This window comes from Microtus oregoni, unplaced genomic scaffold (genome assembly GCF_018167655.1).
Source record: "Microtus oregoni isolate MIOR12 unplaced genomic scaffold, Mior012 000015F_ref0000493, whole genome shotgun sequence".
In the NCBI taxonomy this organism is placed as follows: domain Eukaryota; kingdom Metazoa; phylum Chordata; class Mammalia; order Rodentia; family Cricetidae; genus Microtus; species Microtus oregoni.
Window position 1 is genome coordinate 3,941,992 of NW_024543074.1, and position 24,285 is coordinate 3,966,276.

Genomic DNA, 24,285 nt, shown 5'->3' on the forward strand with positions numbered 1-24,285 from the left:
CTTCCTGGGAGGCTGGCTGCCGGAAGGAGCACAGCCCTGGTGACCCTGGCTCACCCTGGCACTGATTTGAGTGCCCCTCCCTACTATCAATTGTCACCTTCTATTGGTGACAATTCTTTAATGTCAGCCCTTGGGGATCTGAATTTCTGTGTCCCAGGCTGACATTACTTAGGTTTATATAAACTTTACATAGAGTGAAAAGGGCAGATAGTAATTTTTTACGAGCTTTGACCACAGTAACACCCATGAAACAGAACGTGTTTACATCACTCCAGAAAGTTCTCTGAGCCACCTGTGGGCAGTCACCACTCCTATAGCTATCGCTGCTGTGATTTCTGCCCTTTGAACACCCTCGTAAGACAGAGGTTGGCAGTTCAGTTTCCCAGACCACCCTTCTGTACCCCCTGTTGTTTGTAGGCGTGAGTCTAGAAGTTTGTTTAAGCGGCTGTAGACTCTAGGATTAGCTCCTTACCCACCTTCACTAGTCAGCAAATGTTTAGTTAGCGCCGACTGTGTTCCGAGCACCAGAAATTCAGCAGTGCCTAAGGATGAGCTCCTGTGAACAGCTAGCGCCTGTGACGTAACAGAGAAGGCAAATAAACAAGATGCCACCTCTTCCTAGATAGTGTGTAGCCGAAAGGCTAATCCAGAACACTTTTACCCCCTGGAAGCTGGCTTTCACTATTAGCCCTGGCTGCCTGGAATTCACTCAGAGGACCAGGTTGGTTTCAAACTCAGAGATCACCTGCTTCTGTCTCTGTCTCTCTTGTGCTGGGATTCAAGGTGGGTGCCACCATGACTGGCTCAGAGTCCTTTTTTACCTTATAGTTTGGGTTTTTTTTTTTTAATTTGTTTGTTTTGGCTTTGTTAGGGCTCAAACCCAGGACCTTGAAAACGCTAAGCTATGATGAGCCCTAAATTAACTGTACTATTCCACTGAATGTCCCAGTAACTGTATATGATATAAGAGCTGGAGAGATGGCTCGGCAGTTACGAGTGCTGGCTGCTTTTCCAGAGGAGTGGGGTTCAATTCCCAGCACCCACATGGCAGCTCACTACAGTGTGTAACTCCAGTTCCAGGGGATCTGAGGCCCTGTTCGGGCTTCTGCAGGCACCAAACGTGCACATGGTGCAGACATACATGCACACAAAACACCTATACACAAAAAATCAGATAAAAATGAATTTAAAAGTTATTATATGAGAAGAGCTTGCACTTGTGCTTGGCATATAGTAAGTACTCGATAACTGTTCACTGCTATTGCTAATGCTATTATTATTATTATTATTTTAAATGATCCTCTCACTAAACAACAGGGTCATCTGGGGACAAGAACAGCGAGTCCCCTAATCTCTCTGAAAATAGCTCCTTTTAGACCCAGGAGCCAAAGCCCCACATTCCCTCACCCTTCTCCAATTCCTTTCACCAAGATCTCTAAGCTACTCTCAAATTTATGGCTCCTAGCTTCTCCAGATCTGCTCCTGACCCTTGATTTCTCAATAATGGAAAGGGGGTACAAGTTTCAGTAGCCCCACAGGAAGACAAAGAAGCCAGAGTTCCTGTTCGGCCCTCGACTCACCAAGCAAGCAGTGCCCCGGGTGAGAGACGTAGCTTGCCATGGGTTCCCTGATCCTGGCTAAAGCTGTGTGTGTGTGTTTGTGGGTCCCTAGGTCTGTGCCCATCGCTATACCCAGGTGCTATGGTCTGGCACAGAAGACCAGCGGCGTATGGTGGGCAAGTGTTATGTGCGTGGCAACGACTTACAGCTGGACCCCGGCGATGACTGGCAGACCTACCACAACGAGATGTGTAACAGCAACACCGACTACTTGCAGACCGGCATGTGCCAGCTGGGCACCAGCGGTGGCTTCACCCAGAACACCGTGTATTTCGGTGCCCCTGGTGCCTACAACTGGAAAGGTGGGAACGTGGAAAAGGAGGGGCAACAGAAAACACCTAGCCCCACTGAGTCACTGGGACAAGTCTTTAATCTCGGGAGGCAGAGGCTGCACTTCCAGGGTGAAAACCCTGAGTTTGAGGCTAGCCTGGTCTACAGAGAGTGCCAAGACGGCCAGAGCTACATAGTGAGACCCTGTCTTAGAAACAAACAAACAAATAAATAAATAAAAACAAAGAAGAAAGGAAAGAAGGAAAGAAGGAAGGAAGGAAGGAAGGGAGAGAGAGAGAGAGAGAAATAAGGAAACCTAATTGGACTGTGGCCTGTCTGACATCAGCTGGGAAACTGTTACAAACACGCTTCTGGTGTGGACACTAAAATCCAGTTTAGGACTTGTTAGAATTAAAAGCAAAAATGGTCAGCAAAAAAGTAGCACTACCCTGTGGTCCGGGCTGCTTGTAGACTGAGACAGGAGGATGCCATAATCCTGCCTAGGATATACAATGAGTTCAGACCCAGCATGGGTAACTTAGCAAGACCCTGTTTCAAGATAAAAGGGGAGGACAGTGCCGAGTTCAGTGGCAGAGCATTTAGCTTGGCTTGTGGGAGGGTCTAAGTTCAATCTTCAGTACCACAAATTGAGAAGGGAAAAAAGTTAAAAATGCCCCTCCTCTCCCCCACCCTCCCTCATCCCATTTCCCAACGTTCACAGTGTCTTAGGACTCCTTCCACATTTACTTTAGTATTTTTTAATGATTTTTAAGAGATTTATTTATTCTCGTATTTTATGTATATGAGTGCTCCATCTTCATGAGTAGCAGCAGAAGGAATCTGATCTCATTACAGACAGTTGTGAGTCACCGAGGGTGCTGGGAATTGAACCCAGGACCTCCGGAAGAGCAGCCAGGGCTCTTAACCTCTGAACCATCTCTCCAGCCCCTTATTTTACTATTTACCATCTTAAAAACAAACAGGGTCGAATGAAATGTTCTGCTCTCCCACTTTTCATTCACCATAAGCGAGAAGCCATGCTTCAGGTCAATACACACAGGACTGCCCTTCTGAGGTCATAGAAGCTTTCACTGTCCCAAGATTTGCTTAAAAGGCTGGAGAGGCGGCTCAAGCACCCACTAGGTGGCTAGAAACTGTCTGTAATTCCAGTTCCAGGAGACCTGATGCCCTCTTCTGGCCTCTGCAGTCATTACATGCAGGTGGTGTACAGACAACAAAACACCCACGTCTACGATCTCGTAAGCCAGGTGTAACGTACATGCCCACACTTGGGAGGCTGAGGCCTGAGGATCATGAGCTCAAGACCTGTCTGATCCCCTGGAACTGGAGTTCCAGACCATTGTGTACCACCACGTGGGTACTGGGAATCGAACCTTGGTCTCCTAGAAGAGCAGCAGCCAGTGTTCTTGTCCACTGAGCCATCTCTCCAACCATGCCCCCTCCCTCATCACAAAATTCTTAAAGAGGAAGTGATTTATTGGCCAGGTGATGGTGGTGCATAATTTAATCCCAGCACTTGGGAGGCAGAGGCAGGCGGATCTCTGAGTTTGAGGTAAGCCTGCTTTACAGAGTAAATTCCAGGACAGCCAGGGCTACACAGAAGAACCTTGTCTCAAGAAACAAACAAGCAAACAAAGGCAGTGACTTAGAGGTGGTGGCGCTCACACGCGAAAGGGATCATTGTGTTGTTCACAGAGGTGGGCACGGTAGAGGGGAAAGGTAGTGACCCATAGTGTTTGCTCCTCTTCCCTGATCTTTCTGCAGGAAACAGCTACATGATTCAGCGGAAGGACTGGGATTTATCTGAATATAGCTACAAGGGCTCCGAGGACCAAGGAAACCTCTATATTGGTAAACTGGTGCTGGTGGCCCACTGGGAGGATGGGAGAAGGCAACTTGATCCCTAACATACTAGCCCTTTTACCTCTGGTGTGCTGTGGTGTGAGACTGCAGTGAAGATGTGGCATTTAGCTCAATTAGCACACACTTACTGAGTACCACCTGCATGGGAGACTCTGGTCCAAGGCTTCCAGATGCAAAGCTGGTTGTGTCGTGAAGCTCCAAGTCCAGTACGCGAGGGAGGCTACCCTGCCCCCAGAGCCCACTTTTTTGCTCAGCTGGCACAGAGGAATAGGAGCTAATAAGAGGATGGGCAACTATGGGGGGATAGGTCCAGCATAGAAGGGGACACATTTACTGGGTCCTTGATTGAACACCTACCTCCTCTTCATCCCAGGGTACACGGTGCAGGTAGGCAGCGCCATCCTCCACCCCAAGGACATCACTGTTGTGACAGGTGCCCCACGGCACCAACATATGGGCGCTGTCTTCCTGCTGAGCCAAGAGTCAGGTGGAGACCTGCGGAGGAGGCAGGTGCTGGAGGGCACGCAGGTGGGCGCTTATTTTGGCAGCGCCATTGCTCTGGCAGACCTGAACAATGATGGGTGAGAATCTTGGGTCGTGGGACATCCTCTGGGACCAGAGAGAAAGGTGGGGGGTGGCAGGCTAGGTCCGAGAAGGAAGCTTTGCATCACACATTCACTGTGTGCAGCATCTTGCAATCACACTTTGTGGGAGTCTGGACATCTGCATGTCATTTGCATGACACCCATGCTTGCTTGTCTGTACCTGTCCTTCATGCCTATCATCCCTAAGGTGCCAATGGGGTAGGAGCTTCTTCGGCTGTGGTCTCTGCCTGCATGATTTCTCCATAACATGAATTTACTGTTTGATGGGTCTTGGGGGCTTTCTTCGTGGCCTGTGGTCTGGTGTGTAATTTGCTCGGTTGCAGGGCCCCAGCAAAATCATACTCATTAAACGGAGGCAGGGGCCAACCTCACACTCCCGTTCCCACTCTTCTGCGCAGGTGGCAGGACCTCCTGGTGGGCGCTCCCTACTACTTCGAACGGAAAGAGGAGGTAGGGGGTGCTGTCTATGTCTTCATGAACCAGGCGGGCACGTCCTTCCCGGATCAACCTTCCCTCCTGCTTCACGGCCCTAGTCGCTCTGGCTTTGGCATCTCTATAGCCAGCATTGGTGATATCAACCAGGATGGATTCCAGGGTATGAGCCTGTACCCCTCCTTCAGCACCCCCACTGACTGAGCACCAATTGCATCCCAGGCTTGACAGGACTCACAACTCAAAGGGATGCTAGAGAGGCTGTGCAGATGATGCTGCAGAGGCTCGCCTGAGTGGGCCATAAGTGGTTGGGCTGAGATTGCACGGAAGAGAGGAACAAATAGCCCGAGCATAGGAACTTCAATGTAATATACACTACTGAAGTGTACGCTGGGGACAGGCCGGCGGATGCTCTGAAAGCCAGGCAGAGTAAATGGGGCTTTTCTATCTGGGTCACAGAGAGAGTAGGGTGGGGAGGTATCCAGAGAAATGGTTAGAACAAGGATGCTATATGAAGGCTTGGCACTTTGGAGGGTGATTCTGGAGGGGTGTGGTAGGATCAGAGATTTGCCATATGAAGTGATGAGAAAGGATGGGGACAAGGAGGGCACCTTAGTGGCATTGCCTTGCAGGTGCTCTGTGGGACCCGGAGAACAATACAGTCAGACCCGGGGAGAAGTCACGGGGAGGACACTTTAGTGAGCCGGTTTACTGAGGGAGCACTTAGCTCGCCACACATCAGTTCTCTGACAACTTCAGCTTCCCAGAACACAGCTGAGAACTAAAGGGAAGGCAAAGCTTCTTAAGAGGCAGAAGCGGATGTGAGAAAGGTCAGCCAACAGGTGCAAGCACTTCCCACCGAAGCAAGGATCTGTGTTTTCAGCTTAGGGTCCACGTATGCTCCCTGACTTCCTTTATGGTTACGTAGACCTTCTCAGATCAAATGTAGCAGATGAGTCTGGCAAAGATTAGGATCATAAAATGCGTTGAGTTTGAGGAAACACTGCTTAGCTTTTTAACAGTCTTGACACTTGAAGGTCCACTGTACTGAGCATTGTAGTATTGTTATAATCCAGGTTCCTGACAGTGTGGCCTCGGGATTTCTGTCTGCTCATCTATAAAGGGATAAATAATAACAGATACCCCCTCAGCATTCTTGTAAGGCTCAAGTGGAATGGATGCTGTGAGCGCTGGCAGTTACCAGTGGGGAGTGGCTTCTTTTCTGGTCTTGAGAGTAAATGTCATTAGGAGAACCAGGGTGTCTGGAGAAGTGATTGATGGGGGAATAAGGGAAGTGGGAAACTGGATTAAGCTGGGGAACGTGGGGCACAGCTCTGTCTGAGGCACTGATCTGTTGTCTGACTTTGAGGAAGATTTTTTTCCGCTTTCCCTAACCTCCATTCCCACCAGAGCTCTGAAGCTATGAAGTTCCCTGTTGCTCTGAATACTTCTGCCAGTGTGAGGTCACTGCCACACTGGGCTCAGTGGTCTACAGTAGAGAGTGAAGGGGCTATGGAGCCTGGAACGCCTGGTGACTCTGCCCTGTCTTTCCTCCCCAGACATTGCTGTGGGAGCCCCATTTGAGGGCTTGGGCACAGTGTACATCTACCACAGCAGCTCCAGGGGGCTCCTCAGGCAGCCCCAGCAGGTAGGAATGCACAATGACCAGTCAGATACCCCTATCACCCAGGGCCGCCTCCTCCTCCAAGCATGGTTCTGAGCCAGTCCCTTCCACTTCCTCCTGGCTTCAGATAATCCACGGAGAGAAACTCGGACTGCCTGGCTTGTCCACCTTCGGCTACTCTCTGAGTGGGAAGATGGATGTGGATGAAAACTTCTATCCAGACCTGCTAGTGGGAAGCCTGTCAGACCACATTGTGCTGCTACGGTGAGCTAGGAGTCTGTTGGTAGGGCATGCCTCTCCTCTGTCCTCGTCTGTATGAGCCTCAGCCCTGCCCACCTGCAGTGATCCACAGAAAACTGAGCCCCAGCCCTGGCCTGGGATAAGCAAGAAATACTAATTCAACCCGCTTTCTTGTTAATATAGGGCTCGACCTGTCATCAATATTCTTCAAAGGACCTTGGTGGCCAGGCCAGCTGTGTTGGACCCCTCGCTTTGTACACCGACCTCCTGGTGAGATTGTCACCCCAGTTCTTCCTCCCCACTTCTATGTCTAGGCAGGCCAGCAAGGCTTCAGGCCCCAAGCCCTTTCTGGACACTCCTGACACCCCAGCATCAGCAGCTGGAGTCTAGGGCCAGCAATACCTCCCCTCTCCGATATCATTTCAAGTCAGAGTACCTTGCAGGGGCTAATGTGTGAGCACAGGGTTAGGAACTGGAGCTCCGTACCATCTGGCTTAAAGCCCAGCCACTCATTGCTGGGGGAGAGCAGGGAGGACTCGGAGGAGTGAGGGCTGGGAGGAAGGGGAAAGGAATGCTCTTAGGTGCATGGGTGTGGGGAATGAGACTCACCCTGGGCAAATAATTAGTCCGAGTCTCAGATAACATATAAACGGTAATGACTAATTCACAGAGTTCTTGAGATAATTAAATGAAATAATATTTTTTTTTAAAAAAGCTCTAAGCACAGGATGCTGTACCTCAAGTGTTCAACAAAACAAAAAGTTGCGAGGAAAGTAGTAAAGACCAAAGTAGTAAAGATCATAGGGACCTGAGGGTTTCTGTGGATATCAGCCTGATAGCAAAAGGGGACAGTGAGCTGAACAGCAGGGGATGGGGGACAAAAGGAAGATCCGGAGGTCCCGAGACCTGGGCTGGGCCACCAGTTGCCTAATAACTCAGACAAATCCTGTTCCCTGGGCCTCAGTTTCCTCACTGGCGACCTTTAGAAACGATGAAGTCACCACAGCTTTGTAGACGCCCCAGTTTTGCTCCTGACTTTCCCCCCACAAGGGTCCTGAGTCCCCTTTGCCTAGCACAAGAGTGAGAAGTAGGACATGGCTGTCCCTCCCACTGTGACCAGGCCCTGCTCTGCGTCCTCCCAACAGTGTTCAGGTGGAGCTGTGCTTTGCCTACAACCAAAGTGCTGGGAACCCCAACTACAGGCGGAACATTAGTGAGTTCTGGGCACAGGGTGCTCAGGTGGGAGGGGTGGGGTGGGGGATGCTCACCTGGCCACCTACTGACTGCTGGGTCTGTCTGCAGCCCTGGCGTACACACTGGAGGCTGACCGGGACCGCCGGCCCCCCAGGCTCCGATTTGCCAGCAGCCAATCGGCTGTGTTTCATGGTTTCTTCTCCATGCCGGAGATGCATTGCCAGACACTGGAATTACTACTGATGGTGAGGAACTGTAGGGCAGGATGTGGCCTCTGAGATCTCTGGAAGAGGTGGCCAGTGTCCTCTAAGTCAAAGCTGAGGGACAGGGGTATCCCCAAAGACAGAGGTTGGGGAGGAATGGGGGATGGGGATTGGTGGGATGGTAGCCGCACACATGTTAGGAGAGGGATCAGCCCCGGGGTGGAGATGGGGTCAGGGCTTATTACCTTAGAAAAGAGGTCTTGGCTCTGGTCCAGTCTTGAAGAATGTGTCCCCGACTCAGGACGAGCTCAGTTCCTCTCTGAGACATCATGGTGTCCGGGGAAGAGAACCTGGAGATCCGTGAAGTAAAGGGGAACACCCATCTATGGGAAGAAAAAGTGCTATCTCAGGGGATTTGGGGCAGTACAAGATCGTAGGACTCAATTTGGTGATTGGATTAGTGCAGATTCAGCTTAACTTGGGGGTTCAGGGTAGAGAGAACCCTAGCTCCCCCCTGGGGTTTAGTCTGGCTAGGGTTTAGCAAGCTAGGAGGATCCATCTTGGGGGCTGGGTTCACCTCACCCTCTTTCCCAGGACAATGTCCGTGATAAACTCCGTCCCATCGTTATTGCCATGAACTACTCCTTACCTTTGCGCATGCCCGATCGCCTGAAGCTGGGCATGCGGTCTCTGGATGCCTACCCAGTTCTTAACCAGGCACAGGCTCTGGAGAACCACACTGAGGTGAGCAGAGCCTACCCTGGCCAGGAGGGCTGTGGGGTCAGACAGTAATAGGGGGTGCAGTCCCCTCAAAGCTGCCACTGTCCCCAGGTCCACTTCCAGAAGGAGTGCGGGCCGGACAACAAGTGCGACAGTAACCTGCAGATGCGAGCCGCCTTCGTGTCTGAGCAACTGCAGCCTCTAAGCAGGTGGTATCTGGAGGATGCTGATTGGTTAAAGGCTAGGCGGGGCTTCATTGGCTGGCGGAATTGGGGTGAGGCCTCACTGGCCAGGATTAGGGTGGATATGGGGAGACGGGCTTTAATGTGCACTGTTAAGACTGAATGGTCAGCCTGGTTGGCCCAGCGGTGGCTTTCCCAGCCCCGGACAAGGGGCGGAGCCTAATGGAGGTGGAGCTTTTGGCTTAGTTCTGTGCTCCTCTCTTCAGGCTCCAGTACAGCAGAGACACCAAGAAACTGTTCTTGAGCATCAATGTGACCAATATGCCGAGCCACGAGCGTGCTGGGGAAGATGCCCACGAGGCACTGCTCACCTTGGAGGTGCCACCCGCCCTGTTACTGTCCTCAGTGCGCCCAGTGAGTACCCACCGTCCAGGCTCAGCCCAAACCTGGCTTCCTATTTGCACCCCCAATGCGTACGGCATACGGTATAATATAAATTATCGTTTGTTGTGGTGTGCTGACCTCCTCCGGGACTGGACTACTTTTACACAACCTCTAGGAGTTCAACCCGTGCTCCGTAGTAGACGGAAGACTAGCAAAACCCTGACTTTATTTACTTTCTTTCCTCAGTCCGGGACCTGCCAAGCTAACGAGACCATCCTGTGTGAGCTAGGAAACCCCTTCAAACGGAACCAGAGGGTGAGACCCGGCCACATCCTCCACTCCTGGAGGGTCCTCGGGCGAGCTCCTAGCCGTCTTACCTGCCCGATTCATGGGATTTCTTGAAGCAAAGAACCAAAGTGGAGGAGGGGAAGGCCGAGCAGGGGGTGAGAAGAGGCCAAGGGACTAAGAAATGGAGCCACTAGGGAACTATGCATGATTCTAGGGTAGGTGCAAGCGAGGAGACCTCTTTGGTTCTTTTTCTACACCTAATGCCATCTCTTATCTGATGCCACATCTCAATTTCCCCTGATATAAAAGCTATTTCACAGAGTGGGAAGCACAGGCTTAGAAAGTTTCAGTAACCCGCTTAAGGTTATACAAAGTAGCAGAGACCCCCCCCCCCCACCCTCACCCAGTAGCAATGATGTCACCCAAAGAAGAGACATGGAACCAGGGATGGATAAGGAGGAGGGATGGAGGTCCCTTGTCTAGATCTCTGCCATGCCATAGCCCCCTGCTGCGTTTCAATGCTCCTTTCTGTTACCCTGACCCTTGTGCTAGATGGAGCTGCTCATTGCCTTTGAGGTCATTGGGGTGACCCTGCACACAAGGGACCTTCAGGTGCAGCTGCAGCTCTCCACGTGAGTGATCCTGAAAAGCTAGTTTGGTCAGGGCAGAGCTCATGTCCTGGTCTCCTTACCGCCTGCGTCTTCTCCTCAGGTCAAGTCACCAGGACAACTTGCAGCCCATGACCCTGACTTTGCAGGTGGACTACACGCTCCAGGCCTCACTCAACTTGTGGGTACCGCGCTGTCCCCTAGTCCTCTGTGCCTGAGCCAGGGCCTCCCTACCCTCAAGGTGTCTCCTAAGCCCCTCTGACACTTCTCTTGGTCTGGTGTCCTCCTGGGTCATCTTTTCCTAATAACCATGAGAGTTGTATTATTTTTTCCTGCAAGGCAGGTGGCAAGGGCAGAACTAACACCTGGGGCTAAGGTGGTGGTCTTTGCCCTTCATTTGAATGTTTCTGCTTTATTTTCTGGATATTTATCTGTGTGTATGTGCATATATGTATGACGAGTGTTTGCATGTACACATGTGAGAATGCAGGTATGTGCATGCTGTGGAACACATGTAGAAGTCAGAGGACCCTATGAGTCACTGGGTCTCTTTGCTGTTGGCCGTTGCATATACCGGAAAGCGTGTGCCGGGCTAGCTGACTAGCGTTTCCTCAGAGACCCTCCGGTCTCCATTACCCACCACACGTTAAGAGCACTTGGACTACAGATGTCTGCAACCATACTCGGCTTTTAAGTGGGCTCTAGGGGGATTTGAACTCAGGACCTCACACTAGCATAGCAGGCGCTTTACCCGCTGTGCCACCTCCTTAGCCAGCTCTTTTTGTCTTTGATTCACTTTATCTTATGTGTATGAGTGTTTGTCTGCATGTGTGTGTGCATCATATGTGTGTCTGGTGCCCTTGAAGGGCAGGAAAGGGTGTCAGAGCTCCTGACACTGGAGTTACAGATGGTTGCTAGCCATGCTGTGGATGCTGGGAACTGAACCCGAGTTCTTTGGAAGAGCAATAAGTGCTCATAACCCCTGAGCCATCTCTTCAACCCTTCCCCCACCTTTCTGAGAGCCCAGTAGACATCTTTTTTTTTTTTTTTTTTTTTTGGTTTTTCGAGACAGGGTTTCTTTGTGGCTTTGGAGCCTGTCCTGGAACTAGTTCTGTAGACCAGGCTGGTTTAGAACTCACAGAGATCTGCCTGCCTCTGCCTCCCGAGTGCTGGGATTAAAGGCATGCGCCACCATCGCCCGGCCCCAGTAGACATCTTTTTTTTTTTTTTAAAAAAAAGATTTATTTATTTTATGTATACCAGTGTTCTATCTACATGCATGCCTTTATATCAAAACAGGGCATTAGATCTCACTACAGATGGTTGTGAGCCACCATGTGGTTGCTGGGAATTGAACTCAGGACCTCTGGAAGCATAGTCAATGCTCCTAACCTCTGAGCTATCTCTCCAGCCCCCCAGTAGACATCTTATTGACTGCATCCTTGCCTTGTGCCAGCTATTGCTAGCTCCACCTTACAGACGAGGAAACTGAGGCTAAGAGAGGATCAGTAATTTGTGTAAGGCCACACAACTGGTGTGTGATAGAACTGGAGCTTATACCTAAGGGGACCCGTAGTCAACCAGCCTCAGCACTGCAGTCCCCTCTGGCAGGGCTGTGGCCTCATGAGTTCATTATAGATGGCTGTGAGCCACCATGTGGTTGCTGGGAATTGAACTCAGGTCCTCTGGAAGAGCAGTCAGTGCTCTTAACCACTGAGCCATCTCTCCAGCCCTTGATGCAGGTCATTTTCTTATCCTAGGATGACACATCGGCTACAGAGCTTCTTCGGTGGCACAGTAATGGGTGAGGCTGGCATGAAAACTGTGGAGGATGTGGGCAGTCCCCTGAAATACGAATTCCAGGTAAGGGCACCTCTGGGGTCCTGGCTGGAGGCGCTTATGAAAGGCAAGGGGGACATTGTTCTGGGTCCAGGGTTCAAAAATGGGCAGGTGGAGGGCTGTTGAGTTGTAGAGAGTTTTCCAAAAGTTGGTAATCATGACACACAGGTCATGTGTGCCCACAGGTGAGCCCAGTGGGAGATGGGCTGGCGGCTTTGGGCACACTGGTCCTAGGTCTGGAATGGCCCTATGAAGTCGCCAATGGCAAGTGGCTGCTGTACCCCACGGAGATCATCATCCATAGCAATGGGTCCTGGCCCTGCCAGCCACCTGGAAGCCTCGTCAACCCTCTCAACCTTACTCTCTCTGTGAGTTCATCGGTGGGGATGCTCCATGTACACCTTATCTGCATGCCAGAGGGCAGGAAAGCCAGTGTCTTCCCCGGCCACTTCAGTCCCCTCCCCTGTCTCCCATCAGCTAGTCTCTCTCTCTCTCTCTCTCTCTCTCTCTCTCTCTCTCTCTGCCTCCCCAACAAATCTCTGCCCTCTTCAGGACCCCGGAGACAAGCCACATTCTCCACAGCGCAGGCGGAGACAGCTGGATCCCGGGGGAGAACAGGGCCCCCCACCTGTCACACTGGCTGCTGCCAAAAAAGCCAAATCTGAGACTCTGTTGGTGAGTGACCAGGGCAGAGGTGGGCAAGACAACGCAGCCTGTCACATGGCAAGTGGGCATCAGGGGCCCACGAAGCAAGGCAGCCAGAGACCACTCACACAGAGATACAGGTCTAAAGGGGTGCTGTGGACCTGGGCCTCAGGAGTCTCCTGCCAGGCCTCAGGGAGGATCCATCACAGTGGACTCAAAGGGGAGCTGCGGACTGGATTCCAAGGCCTCACACCCTGTTGGGGGCTGTTTTGCTTGGGCATTTGGGGTAGAGTGTAGAGCAGAGTGTCCTACGCAGGAAGAGGTTGAGAAGCAAACATGGGGACCCAGGGGAGGCATAACTGGCCAGAGAGCTTGAAGGGGTATCCCAAGCCAACTGACAACACGCAAAGTACCTGGCTTGGGGGAGATTTCTGAGGCTGGGACTTGGCAGCCTGAGCAGGGTCTATGCTCCTATTCGTGTTCCCTGAGATGAGTTTAGCCCAAGAATGTACCTTGAATGTATGTTTAAGAAGTAGAGGAACACACATGAGCAAAGCAATGTACAAAACCCTTTGTCACTCGGGGTAGGATGAGGTCTAGAAGGGTAGAGGTTAGCAGAGGCAACATCAAGTCTGGAGAGCCAGGCAGTCTTATGTCTGTCTATCTCCTGTCCACGTCAGACCTGTGCCAGTGGCCGTGCCCGCTGTGTGTGGCTGGAGTGCCCCCTTCCTGATGCCTCCAACATCACCAACGTGACTGTGAAGGCACGGGTGTGGAACAGCACCTTCATCGAGGTTAGTGCTCCACTGTCCTCCTCCTGGATGAGGAGAATGGCAGGGAGGGTCGGTGACAGCCAGTGGTGTGTGTGTATGTGGTGTGTGCTGTGTCTGTGTGCTATGTGTGGTGTGGTGTGTGTGTGCTGTGTCTGTGTGCTGTGTCTGTGTGTGTGGTGTGTGTGGTGTGTGTGTGTAGTGTGTGTGTGTATGGGGTATGTGTGTGTGGTGTATGTACTGTGTGTGTGTGGTGTGTGTATGTGTGTGGTGTAAAACAGTGTCATGTTCTGCACAGTTGTGTGTCTGTTGGTATAGGCCATATCCGTGTAATGGTTGCGTGTCTGTGTGTGCATGTATAAAGCTTCCAAAATGACCTCTCGTGTGTCCATTACATTCTACCGCGGTGCCTTTGCCTCTGGGCCCCCCCTGCTGGAATGCCTGCTTTCTTTCTGTCTCTCTCTGTGTGTGAATTCCCTGTTCAGCCATCAAGGTCTCCATCGACCTTCACTTCTCACCCCTGAGATCCTGTGTAGCTTCAGCAGCTGGAGTCCACTCTGCTTCCACACTATACAGAACTTCCTCAGAAGTCGCAAGGGTCATCTGTCCTGCCTGGATAGGTTATGGTGACTCTCATGCCAGCCTTCCCTTGCTACCTAGTGTGACCTTTTTTTAGGACTAGACTCAATTGTTCTGGTCTATGTAATTGGTTTCTGTGATAAATACTCAGTTTCCAACATGGGATCACAGAAGTCACCTAGGCAAATGATGGGGGTGTGGCTATGTGCCAGAAACAGGTGCTGGGTAGATTTAATCCCTGAGCCTGACCTAGACTGTGACCTTCCCCGTCTCTGCTGTCCCAGCATCAGCACAGGACCCAGTGCACAGAGTAGTGAGTGACATGCATTGTGTGCGTGAAGAGGCTGGATGCAGGGCCTTGCAGGGTACTGAAGCAGGGAGGCTGAGAGGCTTCAGCTGCTAGCCCTGACCCCTCTGTCTTCCTTTAGGACTACAGAGACTTTGACAGAGTCAGGGTAGATGGCTGGGCCACTTTGTTCCTACGAACCAGCATCCCTACCATCAACATGGAGAACAAGACCACATGGGTGAGTGGGTGTGTTAACAAGAGCAGCGGTCTCAGGCCAGGCCACACAGCACAGGGCATCTCTAAGAGAACGCCGATGCTGGGCCTGATGGTATGAGCCTGCCATCCTGGTTTCTGGGAGACAAAACAGAAGGGCCGTGAAGGGTCTTCCCAGGCTATAGAGTGAATTTAACTTACTGATACTCTGTCTCAAGACTAAAAGTGAGGGGATGAGGAGGTGGCTCTACAAGCATGAAAATCTGGATTTGGATCCTCAGCTCACAGCACCTAGTTAAAAGCTTTTAACTACATGCCTGAAACTTCAGGCTGTAGGCCAGGGAAGGCAGAGGAATGCTGGGGGCTTGCTGCCAGCCAGTGTAGACCAAACAGCTACCAGTTCAGTGAGAGACCCCGCCTCAAGGCAAAAAAGATAGAGAATGACAGAGGAAGACATCCAACGTTGATCTCTAGCCTCCAGAAGGGCACGCGTGTATGTGTACACACACACACACACACACACACACACAATTTTAAAAGAGAGAGGAGGCTGGGCATAGTGATGCACACCTTTAATCCCAGCACTCAGGAGGCAGAGGCAGGTGGATCTCTGTGAGTTCAAGGCCAGCCTAGTCTACAGCATAAATTCCAGGACAGGCTCCAAAGCTACACAGAGAAACCCTGTTTCGAAAAACAAACAAACAAACAAACAAATAAATTTAAAAGGGCTGATCTTGGAGGGGTAGTCTAGAGGCTGCTACAGAGGACTAACTCAAGTTTGAGGCTCGCCTGGGCAACTCGGGGAGTTCAAGAACAGCTTGGGCTACAAAGCAAGACTCTGTCTCACAAAAACTCAAACCAATCAAACAAATCCTGAACAAGAACAGCATTTGTATATATGGCTAGAGAGCCCATTGGGATAACATTTAACAATAAACATACAACAACAACAAAAGTAAATTATGGGCAGGGAGAAAAAGCCAATCGTCTCTCTTTGTCAGATCTTTTCAAGTTATTCCAGTTCAAGTCAGATTCAGGAAATTCCAAAGGGGGGAAATGTTCTAAGTGACAGCTGGAAGAATTATGACAGATTGCTAAGAATTTGTTGTGGAAAGGATGTTAGTGGAAACACACAGGAGATACACAGCGCGGGGTGAAGGGGAGCTTGCCGAAACACTCCGACTCCACGGAATGAAGAAGAGTGGAGAAAGGGACAAGGGACAAAAAATGCAGTCCGTGTTAAAGACTGCCTCCTCCTTCCTGAGACAGGGTCTGATGATGTAGCCCTGTCTGGCCTAGAACTTACTTTGTAGCCCAGGCTGGCCTTGAACTCACAGAGATCTTCCTGCCCCTGCCCCTGCCTCTGCCTCTGGGATTAAAGGCGTGTGTCACGATGCCTGGGCTTTTTTAAAAAAAGGAAATGATTTATTATACCGATGTGTGGGTGAGAGAGGCAGGCATGCTATGGTGGCCATGTGGAGGTCATCTGTCTGCAAGGAAAACACTCTGACGTTCTCGCCAGCTCTGAGATGCATTCTCAGTGAGGGCATAAGAAAGGTCGTGGTGGCACAGGTCTATAATCCCAGGATTCGGGATGATGCAGGAGGACCAAGAGTTCAAGATATTAGAAGAGTTAGAACATATTTGAGAAAGAAAGACAAGTTACCTCACACCACCAACAAAATGCCTTGAGGTTAAATGAAGTATTTAAAATTTGGAATTAAATGTGTTCCAGAAGAGAAAACAGAATAATTTAATAGTAACCCTTAACCATGGGGAGAGTGAACTATGTATTTGGTTTTTAATTAAAAATTTATTTTCTTGTGTATGAGTATTTTGCTTGCATGCATGTGTATCACAGGTATGCAGTGCGTTCGAAGACCAGAAGAGGGTGTGGTTCCTGGAACAAGAGTTAGCAGACTGTTGTGGGTCACCCTGTGGGTGCTGGGACTTACGTCTGTAAGAGCAGGGGCTGAGCCGTCTCTCCAGCCCCCCTTTTTTTCTCTGAGATAGGGTTTCTCTGTGTAGCCCTGACTTTCCTGAAACTCACTCTGTAGATGAGGCTGGCCTCATACTTAGAGATCCGCCTGCCTCTGCCTCTCAAGTGCTGGGATTAAAGGTGTGTGCCACTGGTCCTTGGCTCCAAATTTTTTTTATTTTAAATTGTATTTTTTATGAAGAGGGAGCATGTGTGTGCCACAGTGTGCACGCAGAAGCTATAGGGCTCTTGTAGGGTCGATTCTCTTCTCCCACCCCATGTGGCTGAGCACGCAGACTTGGGCTGTCAGGATTGGCATCAAGCGTCCTTACCTGCATCTCGCTGCACCGTTATTTGTTTGGGGGACAAAAAAATGTCACGATGTAGCCCAGGCTAGTCATAAACTTTTGGAGCAGTCCTCCTGTCTCAGCCTTCCAAGTGCTGGCACTAAAGGCGTGAGCCACCAGGAGTGGTTTTAACTTTATTAAAGCCAAAAGTCACAAAGGATGAATCTGAAAAATTAGTCTTTATGAAATGGTAAATCTAGGTACAACGAAAGGCGAGCTGAAAGGACAAGTTCCAAAGGAACGTGACCAAGTGTGGGCCTAGTTTAACACGTCAGTATAAAAGTATATGTGAGGTGAAATACAAATACTTAACTTACACTTAGAGAACTAAGAAGGAGCTGGAGAGATGGCTCTGCAGTTAAGAGTGCGCACCGTGCTTGCAGGAAACCTGCGTTCAGTTCCCAGCACACACGTCAGGCTGCTCACAACCAGCTTTAACTCTACTCCGAGCTCCATGGGAGCCTGCATTCACACGCACAGACCCACACACAATAATCCCAGCACTCTGGAGGCGGAGGCAGAAGGATCTCTGTGAGTTCAAGGCCAGCCTGGTCTACGTGGCAAGTTCCAGGGCAGCCAAAGCTACAAAAGTGTCTCAGAAAACAAGCAATCAAAAAACCCTTTTAAAGAAAAACAAAAATAGCAAACGGGTTGTTTGTCTATCTGATTGGAAAATACTAAAAAGAAAAATGTCGTCTGGCGATGGTTGGTGGTGGGAAACGCTACTGACTTGAGGATAAATTGGCGGCTCCTTTGTGGAGATGCATTTGTCAATATTCATTAAAATTTAAAGCACCCATTCCCTTGAATCTAACACATGCTCATATATTTCAAGGAGCTCACCGGACAAGCATGCTAAGATGAATATATGGGGGGTATTTTAGAGCATTGTTAATAGGAGCTGGGAGTGGGAAACCATCTAAATGTCTGTCAGTAGGAGATTGGCTCAATAAAATGTGGTCCACTTCTACAATGACTGTGCGGTCCTCAGAAGAGACCAAGTTGGCCTTTATCAATTGCGAGGGAGAGATGATGATAGTAATAAAAAAAATGGGGAAGACGAAGCTTGCAGAGGTGTGCATATAGTATGACCCCATCAAGGTGGGGCAAATGTATCAAGTATATAGAGATAGCTGGGGAGGGCCCATGGGTATAATCTCAGCACTTGGGAGGTTGAGTCAGGATTAAGAGTTTGAGGCCAGGCTGGGCTAATATAACAAGAACCTCTCTCTCTCAAAAAAAAAAAAAAATTCAGCGCAGAGATTTACTATGCATTTTGTTATTTGTTTGTTCATTTATTAATTAATTCATTCATTCATTCACAAGACAGGGTCACTCTATGTAGCTCTGACTGTTCTGGAACTCACTATGTAAACCAGGCTGGTCTCAAACTCACAGAGATCCCCCTGCTTCTACTTCAGAGTGCTGGGATCAAAGGCATGTGCCACCCTGCCCAGCTTGTTTGTTTGTTCTTTGGAGGTAGGGCCACCTGTAGCCCAGGATGGTCTTGAACTCCCAATCCTCTTACCTCCTTCTGGGGTCACCAGCAGGCATGAACCACTATTCACTGTGGTGGTGGGTTTATCCAGAGCAGAAAATTACTGGAAATCTTTAATTTTCTGTTATGCTTTTTTAAAAATCAAACTAATCTTAAAAGAAGTGAAAATCAAGCATAGTCGTCTAGAAAAGTTCTACTGCAAAATCTGAAACTTTCTGAGCTACAAATAAAACAAAACCCCAAATCTGAAGCACTTCTGGTCGCAAAGCATCTCTGGTGTGGGCTATTTAACCCGAATATACGCATGCATGCGTGAACACACCTATGCTGTTTGCTGTGCATTGTCTGTGTGTTTTTTTTTTTTTACTCTGAGCAATCTATTCATACTACCCATGTTTAATCCTGTCCAACAGCCTATGAGTAGGGAATTATAATCCCCAGTTTACAGATGAATAACAGAGAGGTTGCATAACTTGTTCAGGGCTACATAGCCGGTAGATAGCAAAGTTGGACTTGAACCCAAGTAGCCTGGTTCCCGAATGCATGCTTTGGGCCATGCTGCTACACTGTAAAGTAGCCGTTAAAGACCTCTTTACCAGAGCACGCAAAAGCTCCAGAGAAATGGAATTGCTACCTCAAGGTCACACAATTTACCAGGACCAGAGCTGATATGCAAGTCCAGATGTGTGGGTCACAAACTCAGATGCCAGGCTACCTACCAGATCTGAGGCAGTCTCCCTGGCTAAATTTGTGCCTAAGAAACTGGACACAAGGACCTGCCAGGGCTTTTTCTAGTCCTTGATCGCCCCCTACTGGCTGTAGATCAAATAACAGTCATGGGTCTTGAACCCTGGTCTCCGCAGACTGGCCCCATTGAGTCACGTCTCTCTCCTCTGCAGTTCTCAGTGGACATTGACTCAGAGCTGGTGGAGGAGCTGCCTGCTGAGATTGAGCTGTGGTTGGTCCTTGTGGCTGTCAGTGCCGGGCTGCTGCTTCTAGGGCTCATCATCATCCTTCTGTGGAAGGTAGAGACTCCCAGCCTCGCGGGGCTTTGCACTTCACCCCCCCTGCCAGCCAGCGCCAGCATGGGTCACCCCTCCCTCCATCCCACGGCTCTGCATCCCATTCCTCACCTCCATGTCAGCTGCCCTTTCCCAGACCCTCCCCGCCCCTCCCCACAGCTCCCAAGTGCCACCCACGCCTCCTCCTCGGGAACTGCAGGCTGCTCTGGCGTCTGGCCACCCACCAGGCTGGGCCCAGGACTTAGCCTTCCAGGTCCCCATCTCTAAGCCCCAGCTCCCCTTCTGAGTACTGATGGCCAGGTCTGCCAGCACCCCTGATGGCCATCCCCACCTCCTCCCTCCAGTGCGGCTTCTTCAAGCGAGCCCGCACTCGTGCCCTGTATGAAGCTAAGAGGCAGAAGGCTGAGATGAAGAGCCAGCCGTCAGAGACAGAAAGGCTGACCGACGACTACTGAGGGGGGCGCCCCCCTTGCCCCAGCCCACCTGGGTAACATGGCCTATGGGCCTCCTCTCCGCAACCCCAGCTGGCTGGGGCCTCTGATTCTGTCTTGTCTCCTCCTCTTGCCTTAGGGCCTGCTTGGATCTCACTTGTCTACCACCTCAAAGCACAGGCCACCTTGATTACCCCCTGGACCCCCACCTACACCTGGCTCGCAGGAGCTTAAAATCCCAAGAGCATGCTGGGAAATCCTTCCAGTGAGCATGCTGCTTTCTGAAGGACTGAAAAAGAGAAACAGTCAGGGCTAGACCCCGCCTCTGTCTGATCCCCAGGCATGCCCACAATGACTCTAAGCCCTATCCCCCTCTCACTTGGAAGGAGAGAACAGAGAAAGACCAGCCCTTTTTGTCTCGAGTCCCACACATCTCCCTAGGATAACTGTCTCACCTACCCCTAGCACTGGCCATTGGGATCACTCTGTCTTCCTGGCCTACAATCTCTGCATCTGCTTGGTCTCCACCTGCCTCTGTTCTCCTCTGTGCCTTCCTCAGCTCCTCCTTCCTCTGGGCCTGAGGTGGGGATGTTCATCCTCCCATCTCATACTGAGGTTGGGATGTTTGGGCGTGTGTGTGTGTGTGTGTGTGTGTGTGTGTGTGTGTTGGGGGGGGCATCGTCTCCCACTTGAATGCTGGATACTGACACAATTTCTCTTCTGCCTGAACTCCAGTGTGACTTCTTTAAGCCGACCCGATACTACCGGATCATGCCCAAGTACCATGCAGTGCGTATTCGGGAGGAGGAGCGCTACCCGCCTCCAGGGAGCACCCTACCCACCAAGAAGCACTGGGTCACCAGCTGGCAGATTCGGGACCGATACTACTGATATCCTCCCTGCCACCACTCCCAATTCTTCCTTTCTTCCTATTTATCATAAATTATGACTCCGACAGTCCAAAAGGGGCCACACAATTGGCTGGCACCAGTAGGCTCAAGCATATATCCCTCTTCAGTGCAGGAATGTTTTCTGGGGCCCTAGACTCTCCTTCAAGACCTTGTGATGCTGAGCACAGCACAGCCCTGGACACTGGACATACAGGGCCTACTGCTAAGGGCCTGTTCAGATATACCATGGAAGATGCCACGACCAAGCCTCTATCTGTGCCAAAACCAAGCCAAAGCACCTCTACTGGGAGCCAGGAGGAAAAGGTCCCTGGTGTGGTGACATCTCTCTTCCACACCATATACCCCTTGAGCCATTGTCCCTGGACTGACTTTTCCGTCCAGAATAAAACTACTGACGACAAGGACACAGTCGGGCCCAGCTGCAGTTCCTGGCACCCACTGGAGAGTAGGGGATGTTTCTGTGACTTGTGTGCTCAGACCAAGAGCAATGAACTTAAAAAAGCAGGTCCCCAGAATGGGCTTTATGAATGGATCTCCAAAACCTTGGCTACAGATGGAGTTGGCAAGAAACGCAGCCCAGAGGAACAAAGCAAAACCATGGACAACCTGGACACACTGTGCTGGGACTGACCTGGAGCAGGGTAGCATCCTTCAGAGAGCAGGGGATCAATCCTGGCCCAGCAGATATTGGCAGGATGCAGGGGAGATACTTCTGACCCATCCTGGCCACCTCAGCCTGAGCAAGGCCTGGAGACCCCACAAGACCATGTGGGGTGTGATACTTGAATGTAGGGCAGGGGAGAGGCCAACCCCTGCCTCAGCTGGCCGGACTTCACTCCGCCCCCTTGACCACAGAGATGGCATTCTGAGCTAGCTGTCCATGGCTTTCTGAGAAACCTCGCCCTCACCCTCCCCTAGGAGCTGCATCCCCGTTCTAGCAGTGGAGGCTGATTCCCAGGTCTGCTCCCTGAGCCCCGCCCACAGGCAGGCCCACTCCCCAGCTCTGCCCCTCCAAGGTACTATAGCAGCTTCCCCTACCCTGTACCGTCTTTGTATATGGGCTTCTCACTAAAATAAATAAACAATTCCAAGTTTGTACAGCTGCTTCTGCACCTCCCCGAAGCGGTCCTGACTTGTCTCGGTTCAGGCTAGAGGAGTGATAACCTCCCCTAGTCGATCCCTGGACGATGGATCTAGCACCCTCCTGCAAACTGTGCATGGAGAATTTTAATTCAAGCCCAGAGTTCACTTCATGAGAAAGTCCAGTTCTCAGGAGCGCCGTGGGGGAGTGCTCTTTTTATGTCAAGAGTTGTGGCCTGTTCTTGTGGTGTTCATTTGGGTATCGATTGCTTCCGTTGATTGCTAGACTCTGGCTTGGATTTGGTCATAGGGAGAGAAGGGAGTTGAGAATGGTCTTCATGCTCATGCAACCCGGGCTGAGCTCAGATGATGTAGTTGGGGATTGGGGATATCAGGTTTGCACACAAACTGGCTTTGGAGAGAGAGAGAGAATGAGAGAGAAAGAGAGGGGGGGAGGGAGGGAGGGAGGGAGAGGGGAGGAGAGGAGAGGAGAGAGAGAGAGAGAGAGAGAGAGAGAGAGAGAGAGTTAACTCATACTCTGTGCCTGGCCCTTGATAATGCACTCACCCTTGTCATCCTCTGCTTCCTCATTGTTGGGCTGGCAGATGTCTAAGGATCCCTGTACACAAGCCTGGGGCCACTTTGCCTCCCTCACTTTCCTTTTCGCTCTGTCTTCTCTACTACATGCCAGGCACTGTGCCCAGGGCTAGAGATAAAGCAATGACTAGGTCAGATACAACCTGTGCCCTCCCGAAACCAAAGTCCAGTGGGAAAGACACATGAATCAGCAGTTAACCCTCAGTGTGGGCAGCTCTCATGTCTTAAGATCGGGAGATCTAAGGGGGCATGTAAAGAGGCTTCCTAGAGGAGGAGAAGGCCAAGCAGCCAACCAAAGACCTGAAGAATAGGTACAGGAAGCTGAGAAAAATGAGTCAGAAACACCCCCACTCCCAACCCCGCTGCCAAAAAAACAGCTCGGATTGCCCACGGATTGGAGATTAGATTAGATGCTGGTCAAGGCAGCAGGTAGATTGCCTTGGGAGTGGAACAGGGGAATGTGAGACATGAGTAACAAATGGAGCCAAAGCAGATACTAGGACAACTGGGAAGGCTCCAGAAAGCAGGGGAAACGCAGAACTGGGAGAGAGATGGCTCAGTGGTTAAGAGTGCTTACTGCTCTTGCTGAGGACCTGGGCTGGGTTCCCAGCATCTGCATCAGGCAGTTCATAACCACCTGTAACTCCAATCCCAGGTAATGAGATTCCCTCTGGCCTCCACAGATACCTGCCTGCTCGTGGTATAAATAAGCTCACTCAGGCACACATACATACAGATTATATTATATTACACATACATACACACATACTTTAATTTGGTTTTTCAAGACAGGGTTTCTCTGTGGCTGTCCTGGAACTCTCTCTGTAGATCAGGCTGGCCTCACACTCAGGGATCCACCTGCCTCTGCTTTCCAAGTGCTGGGATTAAAGGCGTGCACCCCCACAACTCATATTTCTTTTTTTTAAGTGCCTGGTCTATAGAGTGGGTTCCAAGACAGCCAGGACTACACAGAGAAACCCTGTCTTGAAAACAAAACAAAAAATTAAAAGACATAATCCAGGCAAACGGTGCCAGGCACACAGCATTACACTCTCCACAATGAAACCTTGTTTTTTCTTGGCTACAGTTATAGACTGGAGTGGGGGGGGGGGCGGACATCAGGCCAGTCTTGCACATCCTAGAAAACACTACCACTGAGTGATCACCAGTTTAGCACCAATTCCTCCTCCCACTTTTTGAGAGCTCATTAAATTACCCAGGCTGTACTGGAACTCACTCTCCCTTGGGTGGGTCTTGAAGTGAAATGCCCCTGCCTCAAGCCTCCAAGAGTAACACCAGGCCCTACTAAGCCAAGTCCCTGTTTTGGAACAAAAGTCAACTCTTAGCTGGGGATGTGCTAAGGGTGGGTCAAAACGCAGAGAACTAAAGAACCTCTGTAGGCCCAGAGAGTGGGAAACATACCACGTCTTACCAAAAGAGGGCGCATGACGTTTTGTGGGGAAAGAGGCCCGAGCTGCTGGGATTATTGCGGTTGAGCTCCCTAGCTCCTGAATGCCTCACCGGCCGGGAAGACTTCTAATAAGGAAGTCAGCGGCACAAATGGTTACCTTCTCAGGCTAGGTACAAAGAAGGTTGCCTTCTTAGGTGGTTGTCCAAGACGTTCAAGGTTTTATGTTCAGTCAAATGAACTAGGTAGTAATAAAATGGAACTCCCTAAAATGAACACTGGCAGTAGCTCCTGCCTCCTCCTCTGCTAGTCCTGAGAGGCTTGGTTCCAGGTGTTTTTGTTGTTATTTTATCAATATTGTGCTAAGCAAATGCCATACCCTCTGAACCACACTCCCACCCCAATTTTGGATGTTTTTCACATGA

General features: G+C 50.6%; 1 protein-coding gene across 2 annotated transcripts in view; it reads left to right on the top strand.

Annotated features, from left to right (window-relative positions):
* Itga3 (integrin subunit alpha 3) overlaps positions 1–21,871 on the top strand; it is a 30,667-nt gene extending 8,796 nt beyond the window's left edge. Inside the window, exons 4-26 of one of the 2 annotated variants that reach the window (XM_041664772.1) lie at positions 1,672–1,921; positions 3,675–3,761; positions 4,147–4,354; positions 4,777–4,973; positions 6,370–6,458; positions 6,562–6,698; positions 6,858–6,944; positions 7,820–7,887; positions 7,977–8,113; positions 8,666–8,815; positions 8,903–9,000; positions 9,240–9,387; positions 9,604–9,672; positions 10,198–10,277; positions 10,357–10,434; positions 12,014–12,116; positions 12,278–12,460; positions 12,645–12,767; positions 13,418–13,531; positions 14,515–14,613; positions 19,311–19,436; positions 19,778–19,920; positions 20,600–20,736. In XM_041664772.1, the coding sequence (XP_041520706.1) occupies positions 1,672–1,921; positions 3,675–3,761; positions 4,147–4,354; positions 4,777–4,973; positions 6,370–6,458; positions 6,562–6,698; positions 6,858–6,944; positions 7,820–7,887; positions 7,977–8,113; positions 8,666–8,815; positions 8,903–9,000; positions 9,240–9,387; positions 9,604–9,672; positions 10,198–10,277; positions 10,357–10,434; positions 12,014–12,116; positions 12,278–12,460; positions 12,645–12,767; positions 13,418–13,531; positions 14,515–14,613; positions 19,311–19,436; positions 19,778–19,888 (2,742 nt within the window). In that variant the 3' untranslated portion in view covers positions 19,889–19,920; positions 20,600–20,736. Of the gene's footprint in view, positions 1–1,671; positions 1,922–3,674; positions 3,762–4,146; positions 4,355–4,776; positions 4,974–6,369; positions 6,459–6,561; positions 6,699–6,857; positions 6,945–7,819; positions 7,888–7,976; positions 8,114–8,665; positions 8,816–8,902; positions 9,001–9,239; positions 9,388–9,603; positions 9,673–10,197; positions 10,278–10,356; positions 10,435–12,013; positions 12,117–12,277; positions 12,461–12,644; positions 12,768–13,417; positions 13,532–14,514; positions 14,614–19,310; positions 19,437–19,777; positions 19,921–20,599 lie in introns of both variants that reach the window. The other variant, XM_041664771.1, reaches the window with a different exon arrangement.
* Positions 21,872–24,285: the final 2,414 nt, after the last annotated feature.